Consider the following 26,449-nt stretch of genomic DNA (forward strand, 5'->3'; position numbering starts at 1 on the left):
AAGTTCAGCTAGTCTGCACATTTGAAACATCTTAATCTGTTTTTCACACAGTTTTATACCTTAAATTGCTAAAAGAAAAATACTATTGCTGCTACTAATAATAGGATCATTACTGTTATTGCTAAAGGAATCACATTTAATCAAAATTTGTGGGCCGTAGTGATGTCATTAAGGATAACAAAATATTGTCATACAGTATAACACCAGCATTTTATATTAAAATACAATACCTTATTTTGTTTCCTACATTTTAGATTTTTTTTCCCAGTGTAAGGCAAGACGTTTTGATACCCGTGACGCACCAAATGTGGTATTAAAAATAAAATAATGTACTTTTTTCTGGGTAGTTATATTTCTGGCAGTCTATGTATGGATATATAACCTTGTGATTATGAATTCTTTTTTTTCTTCTTTTTTTTAATACTTAGTGTTATGCTGAATGACATTTTACTAGGGTACATTAATATGAATCACAATAAAAATTAATTGGCTTTATTCTTGAATATAACTAATATAATTGCATAGGTGACATTCCAATGAACCTAAAAAAGCCTTGAAGGGAATTGTAATTGTTGTTTTATATTTTTGCTACTTTGAAAAACGTAAGTCTTTGACCCATATAAACTCAGCAACAAAAAAAAAAGTCACTTTTTCAGGACCCCGTCTTTCAAAGATAATTCGTAAAAATCGAAATAACTTCACAGATCTTCATTGTAAAGGGTTTGAACACGGTTTCCCATGCTTGTTCAATGAACCATAAACATTTAATGAACATGCACCTGTGGAACGGTCGTTAAGACACTAACAGCTTACAGAAGGTAGGCAATTAAGGTCACAGTTATGAAAACTTAGGACACTAAACAGGCCTTTCTACTGACTCTGATAAACACCAAAAGAAAGATGCCCAGGGTCTCTGCTCATCTGCATGGACGTGCCTTAGGCATGCTGCAAGGAGGCATGAGGACTGCAGATGTGGCCAGGGCAATGAATTGCGATGTCCGTACTGTGAAACACCTAAGACAGCGATACAGGGAGACAAGACGGAGAGCTGATCATCCTCGCAGTGGCAGACCACGTGTAACACCTAAACAGGATCGGTACATCCGAACATCACACCTGCGGGACAGACACAGGATGGCAACAACAACTGCCCGAGTTACACCAGGAACACACAATCCCTCCATTAGTTATCAGACTGTCTGCAAAAGGCTGAGAGAGGCTGGACTGAAGGCTTGTAGGCCTGATGTAAGGCAGACATCACCGGCAACAACGTCGCCTATGGGCACAAACCCACCGCAGCTGGACCATACAGGACTGGCAGAAAGTGCTCTTCACTGACGAGTCACGGTTTTGTCTCACCAGGGGTGATGGTTGGATTAGCATTCATCGTCGAAGGAATGAGAGTTACACCGAGACCTGTACTCTGGAAGCGGGATCGATTTGAAGGTGGAGGGTCCGTCATGGTCTGGGGAGGTGTGTCACAGCATCATCAGACTGAGCTTGTTGTCATTGCAGGTAATCTCAATACTGTGCATTACAGGAAAGACATCCTCCTCCCTCATGTGGTACGCTTCCTGCAGGCGCATCCTGACATGACCCTCCAGCATGACAATGCCACCAGCCATACTGCTCGTGTGATTTCCTGCAAGACAGGAATGTCAGTGTTCTGCCATGGCCAGCGAAGAGCACGGATCTCAATTCCTTTGAGCAGGTCTGTGACCTGTTGCGTCGGAGGGTGAGGGCTAGGGCCAATCCCCCCAGAAATGTCTGGGAACTTGCAGGTGCCTTGGTGGAAGAGTGGGGTAACATCTCACAGCAAGAACTGGCAAATCTGGTGCAGTCCATGAGCAGAGATGCACTGCAGTACTTAATGCAGCTGGTGGCCACACCAGACACTGACTGTTATTTGATTTTGACGACCCCCCCTGTTCAGGGACTCATTAAATGTATGTTAGTCGCATGTCTGTGGAACCTGTTCAGTTTATTTCTCAGTTGTTGAATCTTATGTTCATACAAATATTTACACATTAAGTTTGCTGAAAATAAACGCAGTTGACAGAGATTGTTTCTTTTTTTGCGGAGTTTAAAATTTTATATAAGGATCCCAATTTCGTTTAAAGGTTTTAATGTTTAAAAGATCACACCCCTAATTACATCAAAACTGTATTTATTATCGTCCTCAACGTCTCATCTTTCAGAACACAAGTCCTCTCCAGGGACTTCTTCCATTATACAGTGCATTCAGAAAGTATTCAGACCCCTTGACTTTTTCCACATTTGGTTACATTACAGCCTTATTTTAAAATGGATTAAATTGATCAGGGGAAAAAATACAAATCTACACACTATCCCATTATGACAAAGCAAAAAGTTTATTTTTTTTACATTTTGGGAATAAGAAATTGCTCTGACATGCCCTCTAGTGGAGAAGGTAAGAACGGCAAAAATATATATTTCTTCTGTCAAAGAAAAGTTTATTTAATTTTTTTATTTTAGAGGCATAAGAAATGTGACCATGTGTAAATTAAAATGCATTATGCAGGAAATCTTGAAATTGATTAAATTGTTGGAAGTAAATGCCGGAATTAAACAACTATGCAAATGAGCAAAAGCTGTGTGCATTAAGGAAATAGACTCCTTGCACAAAAATAATAATCTCTCTAAAAAGCGCCTGTCTTGTTCAGTGTTTTAAGCAAACAAACGGCCAGGATATTAATTGAAGTTCACGGTATGCGTCTTAGCATTTCTAGTACAAATTGACAAGTATTGGCAAGAACTCGGGAAAGGCCTCACACGGGCACACATGCCGTACGGACAGGCATTTGTCGCTCGCATATGTTTTTTTTTCTCCGCTGTACTGCAGCGCCAGCTGTGCCATCAGAGTCCCTGGGTTCGCGCCCAGGCTCTGTCGTAACCGGCCGCGACCGGGAGGTCCGTGGGGCGACGCACAATTGGCCTAGCGTCGTCCGGGTTAGGGAGGGATTGGTCGGTAGGGATCTCCTTGTCTCATCGCGCACCAGCGACTCCTGTGGCGGGCCGGGCGCAGTGCACGCTAGCCAAGGTTGCCAGGTGCACGGTGTAGCCTCCGACACATTGGTGCGGCTGGCTTCCGGGTTGGATGCGCGCTGTGTTAAGAAGCAGTACTGCTGGTTGGGTTGTGTATCGGAGGACGCATGACATTCAACCTTCGTCTCTCCCGAGCCCGTAAGGGAGTTGTAGCAATGAGACAAGATAGTAGCTACTACAACAATTGGATACCACGAAGTTGGGGAGAAAAAGGGGTAAAATTAAAAAAATAATAATTAAAAAAGGATGACGTATAGGCTAATGGGTTTTCACTGTCTTTTTTTACTGTTGTTTTTATTACTTTATTTACCTATTGTTCACCTAATACCTTTTTTGTACTGTTGGTTAGAGCCTGTAAGTAAGCATTTCACTGTTGTATTCGGCGCACGTGACAAATAAACCTTGATTTGAAATGGCAGTTTCTGATAAAAAAGTGAAAGACTGGAGAAATCATTTCCTTTTCTTTGTCAACTATCTTCTCATGCTCTCAGGATCCATTATAGTGGGATGCATTGGCGTACAATAATACCACATGGGAAGGACATTAATAGGCATGTCATACCAAAAAAGTAGCAATACTCTTTGGTTGTGACAATAAACGGAGGTCTCAGTCATCCCCATACAGCTCTTGGTATTTGTTGCAAGTATATTGTCTCTTGGCTAAATTTCAAACCCAACATATATTATCATGGCCACCTAATCCTTTGTTCCCAATTAGCTCACTTGGCCACAACTTATCTGGTAAAATAAAAAATGTAGATAATATTTATATAGCCAAGTACCAAATTGCTTAAGGATTTGATAGTCTTAGAGTAAAGCTATTGGATGGGTCATAACAAAGAATGATTTCCAATACTAGAAATATCCATTATCAGCCCTGTCTCGAGACTGCAGTGAAATCTGTCTCTTTCTCCCTTCCATGCTGAAAGAGACATGTGCTTCTCTCCTTAGCTAATTGCATTCAGCGCCGCAGTGAGAAAAACAGACGAGAACGCTCACTAAGACAGGCTTACCTCGGCTTCCAAACCTGCATAAAACGTACAGAGAGAAGAGAATGAAAGATGGGGATGAGATAGTTAGTGCGAATATAGAGGGGGAGAGAGATTCCTTGCTCACCAGAGCAGAAAATCATTACTGATAGAGCACTAGCTTCAAGGGATTTCCCCGATGTTCAGATAGAGAGTGGCTATGGTAATGGAGGGGGAAAGGAGAAGAGCAGAGATGGTGAGAAAACAGGAAAGGATGGAACAAGAGGGGATAAAAAGAAAGGGAAAGGTATGAGGGAGGAAAGGGGGGAAGGAGAGAGGAAAGGAGTGGAGAAATGAGGAAGGGAGAGGAAAGATGGGTGAGAAAGATCCGAGGAGGTTGGAAAGAAGGGGGGGGGGTAAATAAGGAAAGGAAATGAGGATAGTGATTCTTGAGGGACTCAACGTGCTTATCGGATGGTTAGGAGCCAGTCGTGCCCTCGTGACTGTGAGGAGCTGAGAAGCACCATCTTCCTGTTGAATCTTTAAACACTACTTCTGTTCTGCTGCCAACTCCTTGACAGGTGACTGCCTCAATCTCATACCATCTGGGGATGGTGTGTGTTTTCGCTAAGGACTCACAATCATGCAAACACACATAACAGAAAAAGAAAAGTACACGCGTGTGCACACTTTCGCTTCCCTCCTGAAAACTTAGCCTTTCCTGTCAACTCAAGTAGCTTCTTTTCATTATCTAGGATGTTGTGAATGACAGTACACCTTCAAAAAGGCACCACACTGATCAATTCTGAATGAAAATGTGTCAGTAAACGAACTACTCATTCTCTCTGTCCTCACATCTCCTTAGTCAACAGGGGGGAAGGAGGAAACATGGGAGGGTGTAACACACAGAGTATAATGTAAATGTAGCTGTTGTTCTTCTCTGTGGTGACTTCACAGTGGGGAAGTAAACTCACATGTTCAATCAATCAAATGCATTTAGCGGGAACTGCTTCTCCAATGTCATGGTGACGTTGGCTAGCGAAGCACAGAAACACCTCAACGGGTCTAACGGTCGTCATGTGCTGAACTGCGTATGGGCAGGCTGTCAAATCAAAAGCACTCATTCGATTTGAAGTTGTTTTTGATGAAAACGGAAACCTGTCAGTTTGTCACTTTCACGAGGTTGTAGAAATAACAATGTTCAACAACTTAAGACATTGGCTCGAATCTAGATTGTGCCTTTAGAGATCTAGAAAATGAACATAATGAAGAATCGTTGACTTACCCTACTTGGTCTATTTCGCGAGTGTTCCCGGAAGTCTCACAATGTCGCACTTCTGGGTTTCGAAACTCTGTGGCAATAGTTAATCGTTGGCTTTTCTACAGAAATGTTTTTTGATCGACTAGGATTTCCTTGAAGATGGACTAGTCAATCGGTTGGTGACAACAGCAACAGAATTGATAAAACACAGAGTTGCATTCAAAACAGCAGTGCATTTTAGCCCAGGGTTTTCTCGGCAGTCTGAGGAAGTTCCAAAGTATTCTAAGGTACTCCAAGGTAGAGACTGATTTCTTCATCCCGCTACACCCAATATGATAGATGTAGTTGAGGTGAGCAGAGTAGGACAGACTTGCACTTTCTCTTGAGCAATTTTCATAGTCCACCGTTTAGCCGTGAGAAGATTTTCAGACAGAAATATGGATGATCAATATTTATTTCTACACAATGTTGTCAACTATAGCCTAATCATATTTAGGAAGTACATTTCCTTGGAAAGGTAACTGCCCTGTGCTTCTCCGCCCATGCATAGGCTATTGCCTACTCTATTTCATTGGGACCACATACACACCTGACCTCGCAGGGATGGCTACTGAACTGCAAGCAGCAAGAATGATGCGATCCAACACTTGCTACGTTTTGCAAAGAGGATAGAGCCTACACTACATGACCAAAAGTATATGGACACCTGCTCGTCGAACATGTCATTCCAAAATCATGGGCATTAATATGGAGTTGATCCCCCCTTTGCTGCTATAACAGCCTCCACTCTACTGGGAAAGCTTTCCACTAGATGATGGAACATTGCTGCGGGGACCTATTCAGCCACAAGAGCATTAGTGAGGTCAGTCACTGATGTTGGGTGATTAGGCCAGGCTCGCAGTACGCATTCCAATACATCCCAAAGGTGTTCGATGAGGTCGAGGTCAGGGCTCTGTTCAGGCCACCCATGTTCTTCCACACCAATCAATGTATGGACCTCGCTTTGTGCACAGGGGCATTGTCTGGCCGAAACAGGAAAGGGCCTTCCCCAAACTGTTCGCACAACGTTGGAAATAATTAATCGTCTAAAATGTCATTGTATGCTGAAGTGTTAAGTTTTCCCTTAACTGGAACTAAGGGGCCTAGACCGAACCATGAAAAAGAGCCCCAGACCATCGTTTCTCCTCCACCAAACTTTACAGTTGGCACTATGCATTCAGGCAGGTAGTGTTCTCCTGGCATCCGCCAAAAACAGATTTGTCTGTCGGACTGCCAGATGGTGAAGCGTGATCCATCACCCCAGAGAATGCTTTTCCACTGCTCAGAATCCAATGGCGGCAAGCTTTACACAACTCCAGCCAACGCTTGGCATTGCACATAGTAACCTTAGGCTTGTGTGGCTGCTCGGCCATGAAAAACAGTTATTGTACTGATGTTGCTTCCAGGGGCAGTTTGGAACTCAGTAGTGAGTGTGCCACCGAGGACAGATTTTTACACGGTTCAGCACTCGATGGTCCCGTTCTGGAAGCTTGTGTGGCCTACCACTGTTGTTGCTCCTAGACGTTTCCACTTCACAATAACAGCACTTGCCGTTAACCAGGGCAGAAATTTGACAAACTGACTTGTTGGAAAGGTGGCCTCCTATAACTGTGCCATGCTGAAATTCACTGAGCCCTTCAGTAAGGCCATTCTACTGCCAATGTTTTTCCTATGGAGATTGCATGGCTGTGTGCTCGATTTTATACACCAAAATTTAAAGTGGTCGTCCACATAATTTTGTGTATATAGTGTACCTTTTAGTAGGATGATTTGCAGACAAACAAATAAATGGGTAATCAACACTCGGTCACCAATATAGCCTAACATGTGCGCCTTGTTCCTTTTCATTGATAATAGAAATCTTTGATTGCACCTCTGCTCACGTTGGTTGAGCACCTTCCACTTATTTCCATGATCAATATTTATTTACAGACACTGTAGTAAACTCCAGTCTAATCATATTTAAGTTAATTTCATTTTGAGTAACAGCCATGTGATTCCCCGCCAATGAGACCACACGTAGGTGCACTTGAACTCTCACGCCCAACTAGGAGAGGCAGGCTACTAAAGTTGACGCTACGAGTGTGTGAAAAATGCTAAAAATGTGTGTTTTTAATACAACGGGTAGACTAAGCCACACAAAGGAGAAAGACAACCATTTCCAAATAATCTGCTGGACAACCAAAATAGTTTCATCCCAAAGTCGTCTGTCTGACCCCATGCTCCGGCTAGCAGCATGAAAAATGCAAACCTCGCCGCAATTCTCTCTGCTGAGACTCGCGGGATACCCGGAGGACTTGCTGGATCCGACAGAGATCAATGCAGCTCCCTACTTTAAGGTACAGTGCCTTCTGAAAGTATTCACGCCCCTTGACTTTTTTTGTTGGTACAGCCTGAATTTAAAATGCATTAACTGGCCTCAACACAACTGGCCACAACTGGCCTAAACACAACACCCCATAACGCCAAAGTGGAATTATGTTTTTAGACATTTTTACAAATGAATAAACGAAGAGCTGAAATGTCAAAGTATTTGAAAGTATTTAACCCCTTTGTTATGGCAAGCCTAAATAAGCTCTGGAGTAAAGATTTGCTTAATAAGTCACATAAAAAGTTGCATGGACAGATTTTTTTTTTTTTAATGACGACTTAATCTCTGTACCCCACACATACATTTTATTATCTGTAAGGTCCCTCAGTCGAGCAGGGAATTTAAATACAGATTCAACCATAGAGTCCTGGGAGGTTTTCCAAAGTCTCGCATAGAAGGGCACCTATTGGTAGATGGGTCAACATTTAAAAAAAGCAGACTCTGAATATCCCTTTGAGCATGGTGAAGTTATTAGTTACACTTTGGATGGTGTATCAACACACCCAGTCACTACAAAGACACAGACGTCCTTCCTAACTCAGTTGCTGGAGAGGAAGGAAACCGCTCAGGGATTTCACCATGAGGCCAGTGGTGACTTTAAGACAGTTACAGTTGAATGGTTGTGATAGAAGAAAACTGAGGACGGTTCAACAACATTGTAGTTACTCCGCAATACTAACCTAAAAGACTGAGTGAAAAGGAGGTAGCCAGTATAGAATAAAAATATTCCAAAACATGCATCCTGTTTGGAACATGCATCCTGTTTGCAATAAGGCACTAAAATTGCAAAAACGTGTCAAAGAAATTAACTTTTCATCCTGAATACACGTTGCGTTTGGGGCAAAAACAACACAACACATCACCGAGTACCACTCTTCATATTTTCAAGCATGGTGGTGGCTGCATAATGTTATAGGTATGCTTGTCATCGGCAAGGACTAGGGAGTTTTTTTAGGATAAAAAGAAACGAAATACAGCTATAAGCACATGCAAAATCCTAGATGAAAACCTGGTTCTGTCTGCTTTCCAACAGACGCTGGGAGAAAAATGTACCTTTAAGCAGAACAAAACCTAAAACGCAAGGCAAAATCTGCACAGGTGTTAGACAACGTTGAATCTTCCTGAGTGGCTTATTTACAGATTTGACTTAAATCGGCTTGAAAATCTACGGCAAGACTTGAAAATGGATGTCAAGCAATGATAAAGAATAAACTTGAAAGCGGTTGAAGTATTTGTAAAAAATAAAAAATAAAATATTTAAATTTTTTGTAAAAAGATTGGCAAATGATGTACAATCCAGGTGTGCAAAGCTCTTAGAGACTTACCCAAAAGAAAGCTGTAACCAGCGCTAAAGGTGCTTCTACAAAGTATTGACTCTGGTGTGAATACTTACGTAAATTATATTTCTGTATTTATTTTCAATAAATTGCTGGCTCACCCGCTCTTTCTCTTTGCTAATGATGTGAGAGTGTGTTCAGTATTCAGTCTATTGCATGTAGAATATCCTAGCCTATTCATTGATGATATGCTCTACTTTACTGAAGTTGCAAGACATTGCAAGCTAAGAAATTGCAGAAATACAGCAGCTTTTGATTGCTGATAGATGGGCCTAGTGCACGGTTCTGACTGTCTGCCTGGAGGCCAACCTGTCTATACTGTGCCCCTCCCCTCTCTCTCCGTCCCTCGCTAGCTCGCTATGAAAGACAGTGTTTGCGTTCCAGGAAGTGTGGCAACTAATCAGTCTAGTCATTTAAAAAATACTGAATCTTAGGAATCGATTCCTAGTGGAAGATGTGTTTTCTTTCTACTAAATGGTGTTGGCAAGTCATGTTATTTAACACATTTAAAGTACTTTGTTTTTTAGGTGTGAGAGATCTGCGCGCAGGCAGGCCGCACACAGACAGCGTTTTACCCTGGGTTGTCCTGAACACAATGAGCCTGTTTGTTGTATATTATAATAACCAAATATAATATAAATAGCTGAATGTAGAGAGAAAGCATATTTCTTCACGTTAAACCCTGCTCATGCACGCACACATAAACGTGCATGCCTGTGTATATGTGCACGTTTGTGTGCATATGTGCACGTTTCTGTGCCTGCCTCTGTGTGTGTGCACTTGCTTGAGTTTGTGCTTGCTTGTGTGAGTATGTCAGACCTTCCTTAGTGAAAACACACATGATGCCCAGGTGGCAGGGTTGGCATGAGGAGTGTGGTCAGAAGGAGCAGCAGAACAGGAGTGTTCTTTAAAGATTCAGCAGGAAGATGCAGCTACTCAGCTACAGTCACACGAGGCCATATGATGCTCCCAACCTTCTGATAAGCAAATGGTTATGGGAAGATTTCTCTCCCCGTTCTGCTGACAAGTATCTTTTTTCTCGCTCTCCGCTCATACAGCAATATGAGGCTTAGTGCACTAAGTTGGTTTTTAAAAAAGCAGACATTTTATTCTTATTTTTTTCATTGCTCAAAAGGGCGCTGCAGCACCCTCAGCACCCCTACTTCCAGCGGCTGTGGATAAGCATGCGGACTCCATCAAGCATAACAATCCTCCTTTCCCCTTTCCTAATTTAACCCTGCTCTCTTCTCCCCTCTTTTCCTTCCTCCTCAGAACCTTCTCATCCTTCCTTCTTGTCCGCTGCTCTCGTCTCCACTACTTTCCTCTCCCCTTCCCGCCTTTCCTCTCTTCTTTCCTGCCTCATACCTTTCCCTTTGTTTTTATCCCCCCTTTTACACTCTTCTCTCCCCCCCTCCATTAACAGGGAAATGAGTAATGATTTTCTTGCTCTGGTAAGCAAGGAAGCCCTCTCTCTGCATCTCTCCCTATGTTCATTCGCTCTCTCCCTCTCATCCCCCTTCCCTCTTTCGTTCACTTTCCTCTGTGTAATATTTCTGCAGGTTTGGAAGCAGAGGCCTTGACGTCTTGGTGAGCCTTCGTCTGGGTTTTTTTCCACTCCGGGCTGAATGCAATTAGCTAAGGAGAGAAGCACGCCTCTTTCAGCATGGAGGGGAGACCGGGTGAGAGTGAGCGAGAGGCAGATTTCACTGCAGCTTCAAGGGCTGATAATAGATATTTCTAGAATTGGAAAACATCTGTTATGACCAATCCAATGACGTTTACTCTAAGACTATCAAATCCTTAAGCAATTAGACTTGGCTATATAAATATTATCTACAGTTAAATTACTTCATCACTAAACTTTATTTTTACCAGACCAGTTTAATGTTGACACTGGGAATTCCATGCCTCTAAAACGTACTATTGTACACCAATGCATCCCACTATAACGGATCCTTTGAGTATGAAAAGAGTTGATACAGAAGAGGAAATGTCTACTCCAGTCTTTCACTTTCCTCAGAAACTGCCATTTTTAGTAGCCATTAGCCTACACTTCATCCTTTGATTGAAAAACCATGAGTGGCGCGTGTCTGTACGTGGGTGTGCACACCTGAGACCATCGGAGACCAATCTATTCCTGATTGTTAATCCAACAAAATCCAGAAATTGCTGTTTTTAAAGTCATTCAAATTAATGACACTACAGAGACCTCATTAAACTGAAGGTCAAAATAGGGCCCCCAAAAGTCTCTGGTCTGAAGTACTCCACTATATAGGGATTATGGTGCCATTTGGGACCCAGCGTAAGTCTTATATGTTGACCTTCAGTAATAATAGAATATCGAAATCCAGTGTGTTATTGACAAAAAATAATTGCTTTTTAAATGTCCTATGAGTACATCTTGAAGTTTGCCCGTCCTCCTCACCCACATATCTCAGCGTCATCAGTCAATGATATTTACAAAGGGCTCACAACCTGCTAAAGCATTTATGATGTTAGAATCTGGCAAACAGTGCTTTGCAAATACAATGTCTACTCTGAAATGCTTCACAAACTGGCATGACCTTGTCATTTCTAAGGAGTCAAATGGAGAACAGCAACTACCAGAAGAACAATTTATTCTATCAATCGGACATTGCGACAGCCATTTTGGATCGAGGAACTCCAATTTCACATGAGAATTCATATTTCGGACAAGTTGGGCAGAAAGCTCAAACCACTTGTGCCACTTACTGCTAGGCGGATCAGACGAGGGCGAGACTGCTAGGCGGATCAGACGAGGGCGAGACTGCAAGGTGAGGGGAGGCGCTGGTTGTGTTCAGTGATGGAAGCCAATAAACGCATGGGCTATTAATTGAAGTTGTATGGTACACCAGACATTCAACCTAACGTGAAAGGGCCTGGCATACATGTTGCCACTCCTAGAGAGCTTTCATCCAGCAGTGTCCCTCCCCCACCCAAATGCAGAGGCCTCTTTCCCCCCCTGCAGCATGGCTTCCCTCTGTGCAGAGGTCACCACAGTCCAGTACCCCTTGGATATAAAAAATGACAAGGCACGGAAAGAAAGTGCAAAGAAAAGCTTCTCATGGACAATCCAGAGACACTATTTCCTGACTGCTATAAAAAATGGGAAAGTAAGCAACCTAATCTTCCACAGGGACCATCCCTGGGCATGGCACACACCTATAAGAGCATACTACCCCTCTTTTAAGAGGGTATTGGCAGAGGGTGGTTAAAATCAGAATAGTGGAAAACGAGGACCCTGAGACACCCTCTGTCAACCTGTAGGAAATGGAACAGTGGTGTTGCAGGGCAGCGTCATACATTTCCAGAAGGACTTCCACAGAATCACAGCGAGAGCACGGCAGGAGAAGATTTCTCTCGGTGACGACTCCCCCACCTCGAGCGAGTCTGATCACACCTCTTCAAACTGTCCTGCAGACGAGGATAGTCACCCCCCCCCCCCCAGCACTAAACACAACCAGGTCCCACATTTGCACTGCTCCTCCATCACTGAGAGGGAAACATTCACTGAGCTTGAGAGAGACATGGTGGAGCTCAGAGAGCTAGTCCACACTCTCCAGACAGCACAGACACACAAAACAGGCCAGCACAACCCCCCCACTCACACACACAGTACCCAGAGGGCTGAAGGTGGAGATGGACTGCTGTGCGAGAAAGCTGGCTGCACTCCGGTCTGAGGTGAGAGAACTTGGAGGAGGAGAACGAGGAACACATGGCACAGCTCACAGCACTGCAGGAGGAGGTGAGAAAGCAGAGTTGTGACAATCAACCACTCATGAGAGAGAGAGCTAGCCATCCTCCCAGAGAAGCCAACTGAACAGCCCACTTCAGACCTCAACCACAGCCTTAACGCCACAGCAGGACAGACAAGGCAGGATCCACCAACACAGCAGACTCCCCCTCCTTGGTACCAGCCCCCACCAGATAGCTCTCCTGACAATAACCCCACTGAGGACACAGAGCCCAGAGATTGCGCTCCTCATTGACTCAAATGGGAAATGCATTGATGAGAGGAAACTTTGTCCAAAACACCAAAGTGGCTAAACTCTGGTGTCCGAACACTCGGGGTACCCTGGAGCAGCTGTCAGAGGACCGACTAGGGTCCCCAGCCACATCATAATACACACAGGCACAAACGACCTGAGAGCGAGGCAGGAAAGGGTGGCCACAGCACTCAAGGGAGTGATTGAAAAAGCATTTTCCACTTTCCCCAACGCACAAGTGGTTATTGCCACCCTGCTACCAGAAAAATAAGTTCACCCTACCACCATACAGGTCGGTGAACGCAAGCATTTCCCAGGACTGTGCCTGGAATCAGATTGGTCGGACCAGCGTTGAACAGACCTGAGCGCGGGAGCTTCTTGTTTTAATTTCTGTCTGTCGGCTGGAAGCAACAAAATGGAGTCGTGGTCAGCTTTTCCGAAAGGAGGGCGGGGGAGGGCTTTATATGCGTCGCGGAAGTTAGAATAACATTGATCCAGGGTTTTACCAGCCCTGGTTGCGCAATCGATATGCTGATAGAATTTAGGGAGTCTTGTTTTCAGATTAGCCTTGTTAAAATCCCCAGCTACAATGAATGCAGTCTCAGGATATGTGGTTTCCAGTTTACATAGAGTCAAATAAAGTTTGTTCAGGGCCATCGATGTGTCTGCTTGGGGGGGGGGGGGGGGGGGGGGGGGTATATATACGGCTGTGACTATAATCGAAGAGAATTCCCTTGGTAGATAAATACCAGAACCGGACAAGAACCTGACACTCTTGACACACAGTGGGCAAACACCTACCTGGAGGTGACATTCCCTCCCAAATATGCCCCCCTAGACACAACTAGAACAAAACAACCAACAAAAACAGATCACAACTCCTGCAGCTGTCTCACTTTGAGTCAGTACATAGTCAATGGTAGGCGTCGAGGGGACTCTTACGGTAGGTTCACCTACAGATCATCCCTTGGCAGTAGTACTGTAGATTACTTCATCACTGACCTCAAGCCAGAGTCTCTCAGATAGTTCACAGTCAGCCCACTGACACACCTATCAGATCACAGCAAAACCACAGTCTACTAGAACAGAGCAATACTCAATCATGAGGCATCAAAGCCAAATGAACTGCATAATATCAAGAAATTCGACAACCACCTAAAAGGAAGCGATTCCCAAACCTTCCATAACAAAGCCATCACCTACAGAGAGCTGAAGAGAAGAGTCCCCTAAGCAGCTGGTCCTGGGGCTCTGTTCACAAACACAAACAGAGCCCCAGGCAGCAACACAATTAGACGCAACCAAATCATGAGAAAACAAAAAGATAATTATACGACACGTTGGAAAGAGCAAACTAGAACGCTATTTGGCCCTAAACAGAGCACACAGTGGCAGAATACTTGACCACTGACTGACCCAACATTAAGAAAAGCTTTGACTACGTACAGACTCAGTGCTCATAGCCTTGCTATTGAGAGAGGCCGCCGTAGGCAGACCTGGCTCTCAAGAGAAGACAGGTTTTGTGCACACTGCCCACAAAATGAGGTGAGAAAACTGAGCTGCACTTCCTTACCCCTTCATATTCCAAATGTATGATCATACTTGACACATATTTCCCTTGGATTACACAGACCCACAAAGAATTCAAAAACAAGTCCAATATAACTCCCATATATATTGGGTTAAATACCACGGTGTGCCATCACAGCAGCAAGATTTGTGACCTGTTGCCACAAGAAAAGGGCAACAAGTGAAGAACAAACCCTATTGTAAATACAACCCATATTTATGTTGATTTATTTTCCCTTTAACTATTTGCACATCGTTACAACACTGTATACAGCCACAATATGACATTTGAAATGTGTCTATTCCTTTGGAACTTGTGTGACTGCAATGTTTCCTGTCCATGTATTGTTTATTTAACTTTTGTTTATGAGCTATTTCATGGGCTTTGGCAATGTAAACATGTTTCCCATGCCAATAAAACCCTTTGAATTGAATAGACAGACAATGAAAGTGAGGAGAGAGATGTTCCGGCTTATGGAGCATCCCGTTTAATATGCACAGATTGGATAGATTTGGGCCCGTGGCCTAATCCCATTGTGAATACCAAACTAATTTCATGAACTTAGTTACTGCCATCTCGGCAATGACACACACACCCACACACGCAAAGAAAATACACTGATGATTGGCTAGACAGAGAATTCTGAGGTCTCTACTCATGAGCAACAGAGGAGAAAACACACTACAGAGAACACCGCGATGCCAGAGTCATGTTCATTAGGCAAAAATAAGAGCAAAAAAACACGCCATGAAGTTGAACATGGGTGACATCTTAATTCAATGTCCATTTTCTCCCCTTTAGACAAACTGACCGTGACCCTTTCCCAAGAGGATTCCTGTGCTAGCGTACCAGTTGAACCACCTCCTCTGCCAGACATCAACCCACAACTATATTGTTGTGCCCTACGACCCTAATCGTCACTCAATCATTACATAAATGACACATCATACAGATGGCCGTGTGTGTGTGGGCACGCATGGTAAAGTGACAGGGGATCTTTAGAGGTGATGAAATCACCTGTGGTTGGTAAGCAAGACTCCCCTCAGTGTGATCTACATACTAAATCAGCTGTACCACACAGAGACAGCACTAGAGGCAGAAAATACAACGGAATATGGAATGATATCCAATTATATTAGTATGTCAAATGAAGGCCATACCAATATATTCCCCCGAAGTACAGTATGTTCAAATATGTTCAAAACTAATGACGCATCAATGCTTTAGAGAGCAGGGATGTGTACTAATGACCATACTTGTGGAAAATATATCTAAATACTTTATTTGGCATAATAATATCATTGAACAAGGAAAGTACGCCGCTTAGACAGGGTGTCTGAGAATAAGGAGTTTTAAGTTGGAGTGATCCATCTATTGGCTGGTCCACTGTGGCTCTTACCAGCGCAGGGCAATCTTGATGGGCGTGGTGAGGCAAGAGGTGAAGAGGTCAGCGGGGAGGTCAGGGTTCATGGGCAGTAGCTCTGAGGCCTCGCAGGCAGCCAGCTGGATACAGTTCTTCATGGAGGGGGGGAGAGGCATCTGGGCCAGGGGGTGGTTGGGGTTAATGGCTGCCACCTGGAAGAGGACAAAAAGACTTGGATTGGAGATGAGGCTAATAGAGGGATAGGCTATACAGAGACACAGGTCAAACAGATTAGCTGCACAGACGGACACACCGATTCCATGCTATCCCCGTCGGAATAAAATATTAGTTCTTATTCAAAAATCAAATAAAAAAAGGTCCAGACAAACAGAGAACACCATGGCATAACAGAGACAATATGTAATACTGAACTCGCACACTAGACCCCCCCCCCCCCCTAAAATGTAAGTCACTCTGGATAAGAGCGCTGCTAACTGACTCAAATGTAAATAAAGTCAAAGAGCGAAAAAGAGAGGTAAAGGGAAAGAGAAATAACAGTAGACACAGAACAAGATGACAGAACAAGAGAGAAGGAAACAAACAAAAAAAAACAGATGGTAACACCGAGCAAGAGACAGAGGACCAGATAAAAGAACAAGAAGAGAACCAGCAGAAAAGAGAAGAGACAGATAATAGGCCAGAGGGATGTGCAGGTCAGAGAGAGGGAATGAAAACCTTTAGGACATTGGATCCTCTCACTCCTATAAACTTCTGCTATCACCCGGTAATGAGATGTGGAAGAGAGCTTTTGGAGTTCAGGGTGGCGGAGGTGTCCGATAGCATAGTGTATTCTGAACAAACAGCCTCTGGAGAAGATACTGGATCATGTGATATTATCATTCTGGGGAGCTGGACCCACCTGTACAATGCCATGAATACAAAGGTGTGAGAGAGCGTGTGTGTGTGTGTGTGTGTGTGGAATGGACAGGTGTGTGTGTACGTTTGTGCCCGAGTGTATGTGCGTGCGTATGTGTGTGTGTCTACTCCTGGTATGGGTGTACAGTTCCATCCAGACCTGGTTTGATGTCAGTCTGCCTCTAGGCAGCTTGTGGAGGTGAGCTCCATTTTTCATTTGACGACCTCGGAGTGCTCCCTTCCCCTCCTCACCCAGGGCTGTTTGACAACGGACTCCCCGGGCTTATAAATACTTCAGACTTATGACTGAAGAGCTTGTACTTTCGAGCTTCAAATGTGTGAGTTCTGCCATAATTCTACAATTCTGGCGCAGCCTAAATCTTCTAATGACTAACAACACGTGACGTGCGGCCGAGTTTCAGGCAAGGATCTGGAGATTTTGTACTGATGACATAGCTGATGCATATGATAGAATGCAATACAATTTTAAGCACTTTGTCCGTCTAGCCTTATGATAGCTAGCGTTACGGTAGATGGATGGCACCGCGTGCTGAAGAGTGGGACTTTTCATTGCACACAGGAGATTGAGATTTACCTGCCACTCCTAGTACCATTACATCCGTGAGAGAACAGGGAAATAACTGCTTTAAGTGCTAAAAACACTTGTTTTTAAAGCTGGCTAGAATTGCTGTGCAGAAAGGAAGTGAAAGGTCTTCTTCAAAGTGTCAACCCAAACACTTACATACAGCGCAGTAGACCAGGGACACATGCCCAGTTGATCAGGCTGTCCTCACATCTCCTTAGGCTATAGGGAGAAAAGGGAATGTGCTGCACTCACGCTGCACTCACGCTGCACTCACGCTGCACTCACGCTGCACTCACGCTGCACTCACGCTGCACTCACGCTGCACTCACGCTGCACTCACACTGCACTCACACTGCACTCACACTGCACTCACACTGCACTCACACAATCTGGAAAAAGTGAGGTGAAAATAGCTCAATTCTCCTCATAATCAACTCCTCAACATCTGATGCAAGGCTTGGTAAACCTAGGCTTATTTTTGATTTATTAACGCCTCTCAGGCCAGAGTGCAGACGATGGAAGGCTGGTCATGTTTTCCTAAGGGCTATCTGGTAAACAGACACACTGAAACGCAACCAGACAGACAGGCCAGCCTTTTCTCCAGATTTTCCCCCCTCGATGTGCAAATTCAACACTCCAAAACGTTCAATTGAAATGAACAGAGGCATGAAAAGTAAGGTGTGTGTGTGCGAGATTCAGCGTGTTGTATGATTACACATCTCAGTTCAGGGTGCAACAGAGCTATGGGCAGAAGAGCCTTCCTCTCTAATTGTAGCTTGTTATAATGAGGAGACTCCAGAGAAAGGAAACTAAATGTAGGACCTGCAAGCTAGCTAACATCTCAGTGTGACGTCCACGTGAGTCTTCATTGCGTTTTAGATACACACTCGTAAAATAGCACTACGAAACCTACAGCTCTGCTCAGACCTGTCTGGATTAATAGGGACGTGTGTGTGTGTGTGTGTGTGTGTGTGTGTGTGCTGGCGTATGAACACTGTGCATGTCAGTGTCTCGTACGATTACATCTTCTCGGTCACTTCTTAATGATGAAATGGGGAATGTCACGCTCACCAACGCAGCATGGATGTTTTAACTCCTCTATAATGCATGGCGATGGATCAACGATGGTGGAACAATATTGTTACACAAATCATTTGGGATATTGTGATACGGGTCAACACACCTCATGGTAAATACCACATTACTGCCTAAACCGTCTGCTTTTCGGTAATTAGCATATTAACATATCGTAATCTCATAAATTTGCATTACAATCATGGAAGGATTATATTTATCACCACACTGGGGTATGTACATTTTTTTTTACAAAAATTGGCGTACACTAATTCACAGAACTAATCAGGGGGGGTATACACGTGCACAGAAACACATACACAGACAGAGCAAGGAGACAACAAGCACACACGGAAGTGTGCATTGACTGAGAACAGATATACCAACAGACAAATGCGCGACAATCAGACGCCATCCGCCCAAAAGGAAAGCGGACACAAACACACAGTCGCAGCAGATGATAATGCGGTGAGCATCATACTGCTGACTCCATACAGTAAGTTCTGAAATATTTAGCAGGAAGCAGACTGCACATAACAGAGCACTCAGACACCAAGCCTGAAGGTTGCATGTCTGTTAGAGAGAGGAGAGAGAGGCCTCCCCATCCTTCCACACCACTCCCCCTATTTCCCGGTTTTTAAAAAAAGGCCCTTGGTGGGATCAAGTCTGTCCCTGTGTGTGTGTGTGTGTGTGTGTGTGTGTGTGTGTGTGTGTGTGTGTGTGTGTGTGTGTGTGTGTGTGAACTAGGGCCACCCTCTTCGTCCACTCTGCTGCAGAGCGTTATGCTGTAGCAGAAACAGGGATGGAGAGGGACTCCCTGCCTTGGTACCTTCATGCATCTTTAATAGTCTTCCGGAACTACCTCCCTCCCCGTCTCTCCACCTGTCTCCTTCCTCTACCGCCCTCATCCTATTTCAATATTCCTCTTTCATCTATCCCCGCCCCTCCCAACTACCATCCACCTTTCCATCCCCCTCCTCCAACTCGCTCTCCATCACTCCCCCATCCCTCTCTTCCTGTTGCTGTGCAGGTGGGGGAGATGTGCACTAAGGTGTAACGTGGAGCCCTTTTGCTTTCCGACAGCTGATATTTGTTGTTGAATAAGGTTTGTCCAAAATGTCACTTTTATTTTTATTGAAAGACCGTTTTATTATTTTATTATGTAAAAAATGTTTAGCCCTTTTTCACCCCAATTTCATGGTATCCAATTGATAGTTAGTGTTGTCTCATCGCGGCGACTCCCGTATGGACTCGGGAGAGGCGAAGGTCCGAGAGCCATGCGTCCTCCGAAACACAACCCAGCCACACCGCTTCTTGACCCGGACCGTGTCAGTGTGCACTGCCGGGCCCGCCACATGAGTCGCTAGTGCGCGATGGGACAGAGCCTGGACTCGAACCCAGAATCTCTAGTGGCACAGCTAGCACTGCGATGAAGTGCCTTAGACCACTGCGCCACTCGGGAGGCCCAAAAGACAGTTCCGTTATGGCACATTAAATTCCATTCAATCACATGGCCCATATTGCAATACATCATCCAGAAGGCGAGGTCAGTACAAGTGCATCAAAGCTGGGAACGAGAGACTTAAAAACAGCTTCCATTTCAAGGCCATCAGACTGTTAAATAGCCATCACTAGCAAATTAGAGGCTGCTGCCCTATATAGACTAGGAATCACTGGTCACTTTAATAATGTTTACACATTTTGCATTACTCTTCTCATATGTATATACTGTATTCTATCCTATTCTACTGTATCTTAGTTTATGCCGCTCTAACATTGCTCGCCCAAATATTTATATATTCTTAATTCCATTCCTTTAGATGTCTGTATTATGTGTAATTGTTTGACATTACTTGTTAGATATTACTGCATTGTTGGAGCTAGAAACACAAGCATTTCGCTACACCCACAATAACATCAGCTAAACACGTGTACGCAACAAATACAATTTGATTTGACAACAGTTCCAGCTGGCTGGAGCTAAGAGCTTTAGCCCATAGTGACCCAAAGAGAACCCAGTGGCCAATTACACCAAGACTTTTTAACAGCTGAGGAGCAAACACTACTCTATCCCTGTCCCTTGCCCTTTCGCTCTAGACCTCTGTTGCTATCTCTCCCTCTGTCCCTCTCTCTCTCTCTTCCTTGCCCGCCCCCCTTGCTCTACCGCCTATCACACGCTGACAGCTTTAAGTGTTATTGATGGGCCTCGTCTCTCTCCTCCGTCTTTCCATCTCTACATCCCTCTATCGGGCCGTGACCCCTGCTATCTTAGCCTGGTAAGAGTTGGACATATACACCACCGGTCAAACATTTCAGAACACGTACTCATTCAAGGGTTTTTCTTTATTTTTACTTTTTATACATTGTTGAATAATAATGAAGACATCAAATTATGAAATAACACTTATGGAATCATGTAGTGAGCGAAAAAAAAGTAAACTTGAGATTCTTCAAACAGCCACCCTTTGCCTTGATAACAGCTTTGCACACTTGGCATTCTCTCAACCAGGTTCATGAGGTAGTCACCTGGAATGCATTTCAATTAACAGGTGTGCCTAATTAAAGAGTGAAGGAGAAGCAGCCAACAAGTGCTCAGCATATGTGGGAAGTCCTTCTTTCCAACAAGACTGTAGGAAAAGCATTCCTGGTCTAGAGAATGCCAAGAGTGTGCAAAGCTGTTATCAAGGCCAAGGGTGGCTATTTGAAAAATCTCAAATATAAAATATATTTTAATTTGTTGAACACTTTTTTGGTTACTACATGATTCCATGTGTGTTATTTTATAGTTTGGATGTCTTCACTATTATTCTACAAAATAGTAAATAAAGAAAAACCCTTGAATAAGTAGGTGTTCTAAAACGTAATGGGTGGATGGTGAGAGGAGAGAAGTTGTGTTGCAGGTATTCCTGCTGCACAGTGAAGGATGAGTCTCCTCTCACAATCCGTCTGTCTTTTTCTCAGTCTCTCTTGACTGCATTGGAACACTTTCGTCCTTCGCCATCCCTTCCTCTCCCACTTCTCTTTTCCCTACATCCTCCCCCTTTGTATTGCTCGCCCTTTTCTCCCCCTCTCTCTGCATCTCATCATCCCTCCCTGTCCTTCTCTCGCTCGCCCTCTTTCTCTTCCTGCTGTATTCCATATAATCTGAAGTGCGTTCAATCTCCTTTATGAATAATTGAACTGCGTGTTGTAAATTCACTTGAGATGCCACGGCCGGTAAGAAGAAAACAGTGGAATAAAGGGGATGCAGGGATGGTAGGGAGGGGGAGTGGAGATCCTGACCAAACCAAAACACTAATCATTAATTCATTTAGCTCCAGCTGCCTATTCGCAGGCTGGGATCACAGAGAGGAGATTGTGAAACGCTTCTTCCATTCAAAAGGTTTAGCTGGCTTGCCATTCGGAATTCAACGCGCATTATACACACGCATACCTTGGTCTCGCTGCGGGAGTGGTTGTGTGTGTATTGGGGAACTCTGTGTGTGTGTGTGTGTGTGTGTGTGTGTGTGTGTGTGTGTGTGTGTGTGTGTACAGTGCATTCATAAAGTATTCAGACTCCTTAACTTTTCCCATATTTTGTTACATTACAGCCTTATTCTGAAATGGATTAAACTGCTTTAAACTGGATTAAACTTTTTTTGTGGCATTTGTTTTTTTTTTATGTATAAATGAAATAAGACATTTATATAAGTATTCAGACCTTTTACTCAGTACTTTGTTGAAGCACCTTTGGCAGTGATTACAGCCTCAAGTCTTCTTGGGTATGACGCTAAAAGCTCGGCACACCTGTATTTGGGGAGTTTCTCCCATTCTTCTCTGCAGATCCTCTCAGGCTCTGTCAGGTTGGATGGGGAGGTGTTACTGCACAGCTATTTTAAGGTCTCTCCAGAGATGTTCGATTGGGTTCAAGTCAGGGCTCTGGCTGGACCACTCAAGGACATTCAGAGACTTGTCATGAAGCCACTCCTGCATTGTCTTGGCTGTGTGCTTAGGGTCGTCGCCCTGTTGGAAGGTGAACCTTCACCTCAGTATGAGGTCCTGAGCGCTCTGGAGCAGATTTTCATCAAGGATCTCTGTACTTTAAAAAAATATATTAAATCCCTCGATCCTGACTAATCCCTGCTGTTGAAAAACATCCCCACAGCATGATGTTGCCACCACCATGCTTCACTGTAGGGATGGTGCCACGTTTCCTCCAGACTTGATGCTTGGTATTCAGGCCAAAGAGTTCAATCTTGGTTTCATCACACCAGAGAATCTTGTTTCTCATGGTCTGAGTCCTTTAGGTGGCTTTTGGAAAACTCCAAGCGGGCAGTCATGTGCCTTTTACATACGAGTGGCTTCCGTCTGAACACTATCATAAAGGCGTGATTGGTGGAGTGCTGCAGGGAAGGTTGTCCTTCTGGAAGGTTCTCCCATCTCCACAGAGGAACTCTGGAGCTCTGTCAGTGACTATCGGTTTCTGGGTCACCTCCCTGACTAAGGCCTTTCTCCCTCGATTGCTCAGTTTGGCCGGGTGTCCAGCTCTAGGAAGGGTTTTGGTGGTTCCAAACTTCTTCCATTTAAGAATGATGGAGGCCACTGTGTTCTTGGGGACCTACAATGCAGCAGACATTTCTAGGTACCCTACCCCAGATCTGTGCCTCATGCCATTCTGTCTGAGCTTTATGGACAATTCCTTCGACCTCATGGCTTGGCTTTTGCTCGGACATGCACTGTCAACTGTGGGACCTTAAATAGACAGGTGTGTGACTTTCCAAATCATGCCCAATCAATTAAATGTACCACAGGTGGACTCCAATCAAGTTGTAGGAACATCTCAAAGATGATCTATGGAAACAGGATGTGCCTGAGCTCAATTTCGAGTCTCATAGCAATTTATGTAAATCATTTTTTATACATTTACAAAAATGTCTTAAAACCTGTTGTTTGTCATTCTGGGGTATTGTGCGTAGATTCATGAGGAAAATATAATTGATCCATTTTAGAATAAGCCTGTAATGTAACAAAATGTGGGGAAAAGTCGAGGCCTCTGAATACTTAATGCACTGTATATCTCTCTGCCACCCACCTCCAGCTCCTGCTCTCTCTGCAGGGCGAACTGTTTGAAAGACTTGACGATGATGCCTGCGTTGGAGCAGTCGTAGACGAAGATGGAGGGGCTGCCCATCCACGTCTGGAGGTCGTACACAGACAGAGGGATGTACTGGGTGTAGTTCTACAGGACAGACAGACAGGATGGGGGGTTATTAAACATGTTGGTAGACAAAATTAGATGACCTGTCATAGCCACCTACAGCCCGGTAAATAGAAATGTTCTATGTACTACTAGCAATTATTTTTCATCCTTGTCAACACTAATAATGAAAGAAAGAGGGGTAGATATGGTTTTAACTGTACTGCTGCATCCCAATTCGCTTATTGGATTGGACGAGGGGAAGCAATGAAAGTCCTGGTGTTGTTTCTGACTGCTGTACTGGGAGATACTCTGTGGGAGTGTTTTTAGGAGGTGGACCGGGGGGGTCAATGGGACCTTGGCACACCGTAGCAGACAGTAGGCAGCAGGGCTGGTTTTATAGGACTCATCATTAAGGGGAATAAAGAGAGGAAGAGGAGAGGCTCTGGGGTGTACTGGGGAGAGGCCGCGCCCAAACCAAGACAGGAGCCGTGTGTCATTTAGAATGGGTGTTTCCTTGTGTGAGATGTCCAAAAACTATTTTTGTTGTTGGTGTGGGTGTGTCTGTGGGATAACTTGTTTAAGTCTAATATCAGTTGACCCAATGGATCTGCTAGTGTGGGTTCGTGTTCGTGTGTATTCAACGACTGGACTTTCGTCTTAGTACGACTGTAGAGGCAGAAGTGGAAGTCATCATTGGACGTGCGTGTATTTCTGTATGTGTGTGTTTCTCTCGCCTTGTTGAAGACCCAGATCTCTCCGTTGACGGTGGGTCGGGGGACCCCGTGTCCATTGTAGTGGAAGAGGACACGCTCCTCCTTGGCGTTGCGTCTCAGGGACGTACACAGCTTCTTCACTTCGTCTACTGTGGGGTCCAGACTCTGCTTGTAACGTGCCTGAGAGAGAGAGAGAGAGAGAGAAAGAGAGCGAGAGAGAGCGTTATGATTTGATATGATTGTGTGTTGTATTATCACGTTGCGACAACTACCGGCCTCTCATCTGATCTGACAACATGCGTTCGATTAGAGAAGAGAGGAGAGAGAGAGAGAAGGAAAGAGACGCGTCTCAGTTTGAGAGCGTGGACAGACGCGTACACCATAGTTAAAAATGTACTGATCAATAGACGGATGCGAGCGTAGAAATATGAAAAGGGGGGGGTGAAACGAGAGGCAGGCCAAACACACACAGCTCCCTCACGCTATTATTCTGAAATCAAAGGGCGACAGGTCTTTTCAATTCAACTCCCTCCTCTCCTCTTTCATCACTAAACAACTTTGGAGAAACCGAGCACGTGATAGTCCTTCCAGGCCAATGCCAAGAGGACTAGAAATAACTAGATACAACTGAATAGCGGTGCTGAAAGTAGGTTAGGGCTACGGGAGATGTCTTTTTTTTGTTCTATTTTAACACTATGAGAAAGGAGGTGTATTTGCGTCATTGCTATCCTACCTGGGGAGAATAGAAGAGACTATCGTGTTCGCTGTAATAGGCTTCAGTGGCATATTTAAATAATGGTCCTGCTGCGTGTGTGTACACGTCGTCGTACACATATGAACGGTGTACGCACATGGGAATCATACAAACAGTCAAACACAGGTTCTCTCTCGCTCTCAAACAAGACGAGCACAAAACGTCAGTCACCTGTCCGCATCTTGTACAATAGATTGAAGTGAGCAATAAGAAAACAATGTTTATTTTTTTATTTTTTTTGTGCAACAACTACGTTTTTACCTCAAGAGTCCTTTAGGAAGTTTTTCTTGGCAGGCCCCTCATGACCGCACAATATTACATCAACAGAATCCCCATTCAACCTAGTATTAACCAGTCCCCATTCAACCTAGTATTAACCAGTTCCCATTCAACCTAGTATTAACCAGTTCCCATTCAACCTAGTATTAACCAGTCCCCATTCAACCTAGTATTAACCAGTCCCCATTCAACCTAGTATTAACCAGTTCCCATTCAACCTAGTATTAACCAGTTCCCATTCAACCTAGTATTAACCAGTTCCCATTCAACCTAGTATTAACCAGTTCCCATTCAACCTAGTATCAACCAGTCCCCATTCAACCTAGTATTAACCAGTCCCCATTCAACCTAGTATTAACCAGTCCCCATTCAACCTAGTATTAACCAGTCCCCATTCAACCTAGTATTAACCAGTTCCCATTCAACCTAGTATTAACCAGTTCCCATTCAACCTAGTATTAACCAGTCCCCATTCAACCTAGTATTAACCAGTCCCCATTCAACCTAGTATTAACCAGTCCCCATTCAACCTAGTATTAACCAGTTCCCATTCAACCTAGTATTAACCAGTTCCCATTCAACCTAGTATTAACCAGTCCCCATTCAACCTAGTATTAACCAGTCCCCATTCAACCTAGTATTAACCAGTCCCCATTCAACCTAGTATCAACCAGTCCCCATTCAACCTAGTATTAACCAGTCCCCATTCAACCTAGTATTAACCAGTCCCCATTCAACCTAGTATCAACCAGTCCCCATTCAACCTAGTATTAACCAGTCCCCATTCAACCTAGTATCAACCAGTCCCCATTCAACCTAGTATCAACCAGTCCCCATTCAACCTAGTATTAACCAGTTCCCATTCAACCTAGTATTAACCAGTCCCCATTCAACCTAGTATTAACCAGTCCCCATTCAACCTAGTATTAACCAGTCCCCATTCAACCTAGTATTAACCAGTCCCCATTCA

The 26,449-nt window shown here is 44.2% G+C and overlaps 1 protein-coding gene across 7 annotated transcripts in view; it reads right to left on the reverse strand.

The window, feature by feature from the left end:
- The window catches only part of LOC110485936 (regulatory-associated protein of mTOR), a 202,750-nt gene that overhangs the window by 106,626 nt on the left and 69,675 nt on the right, over positions 1 to 26,449 (reverse strand). For all 7 annotated transcript variants that reach the window (XM_036940605.1, XM_036940602.1, XM_036940601.1 and 4 more), the window contains exons 5-7: positions 24,468 to 24,626; positions 23,626 to 23,772; positions 16,016 to 16,191 (exon numbers count right to left, since the gene is read on the reverse strand). In XM_036940605.1, the coding sequence (XP_036796500.1) occupies positions 16,016 to 16,191; positions 23,626 to 23,772; positions 24,468 to 24,626 (482 nt within the window). The remainder of the gene's footprint in view (positions 1 to 16,015; positions 16,192 to 23,625; positions 23,773 to 24,467; positions 24,627 to 26,449) is intronic.

This window comes from Oncorhynchus mykiss, chromosome 13 (assembly GCF_013265735.2).
Source record: "Oncorhynchus mykiss isolate Arlee chromosome 13, USDA_OmykA_1.1, whole genome shotgun sequence".
Lineage (NCBI taxonomy): Eukaryota > Metazoa > Chordata > Actinopteri > Salmoniformes > Salmonidae > Oncorhynchus > Oncorhynchus mykiss.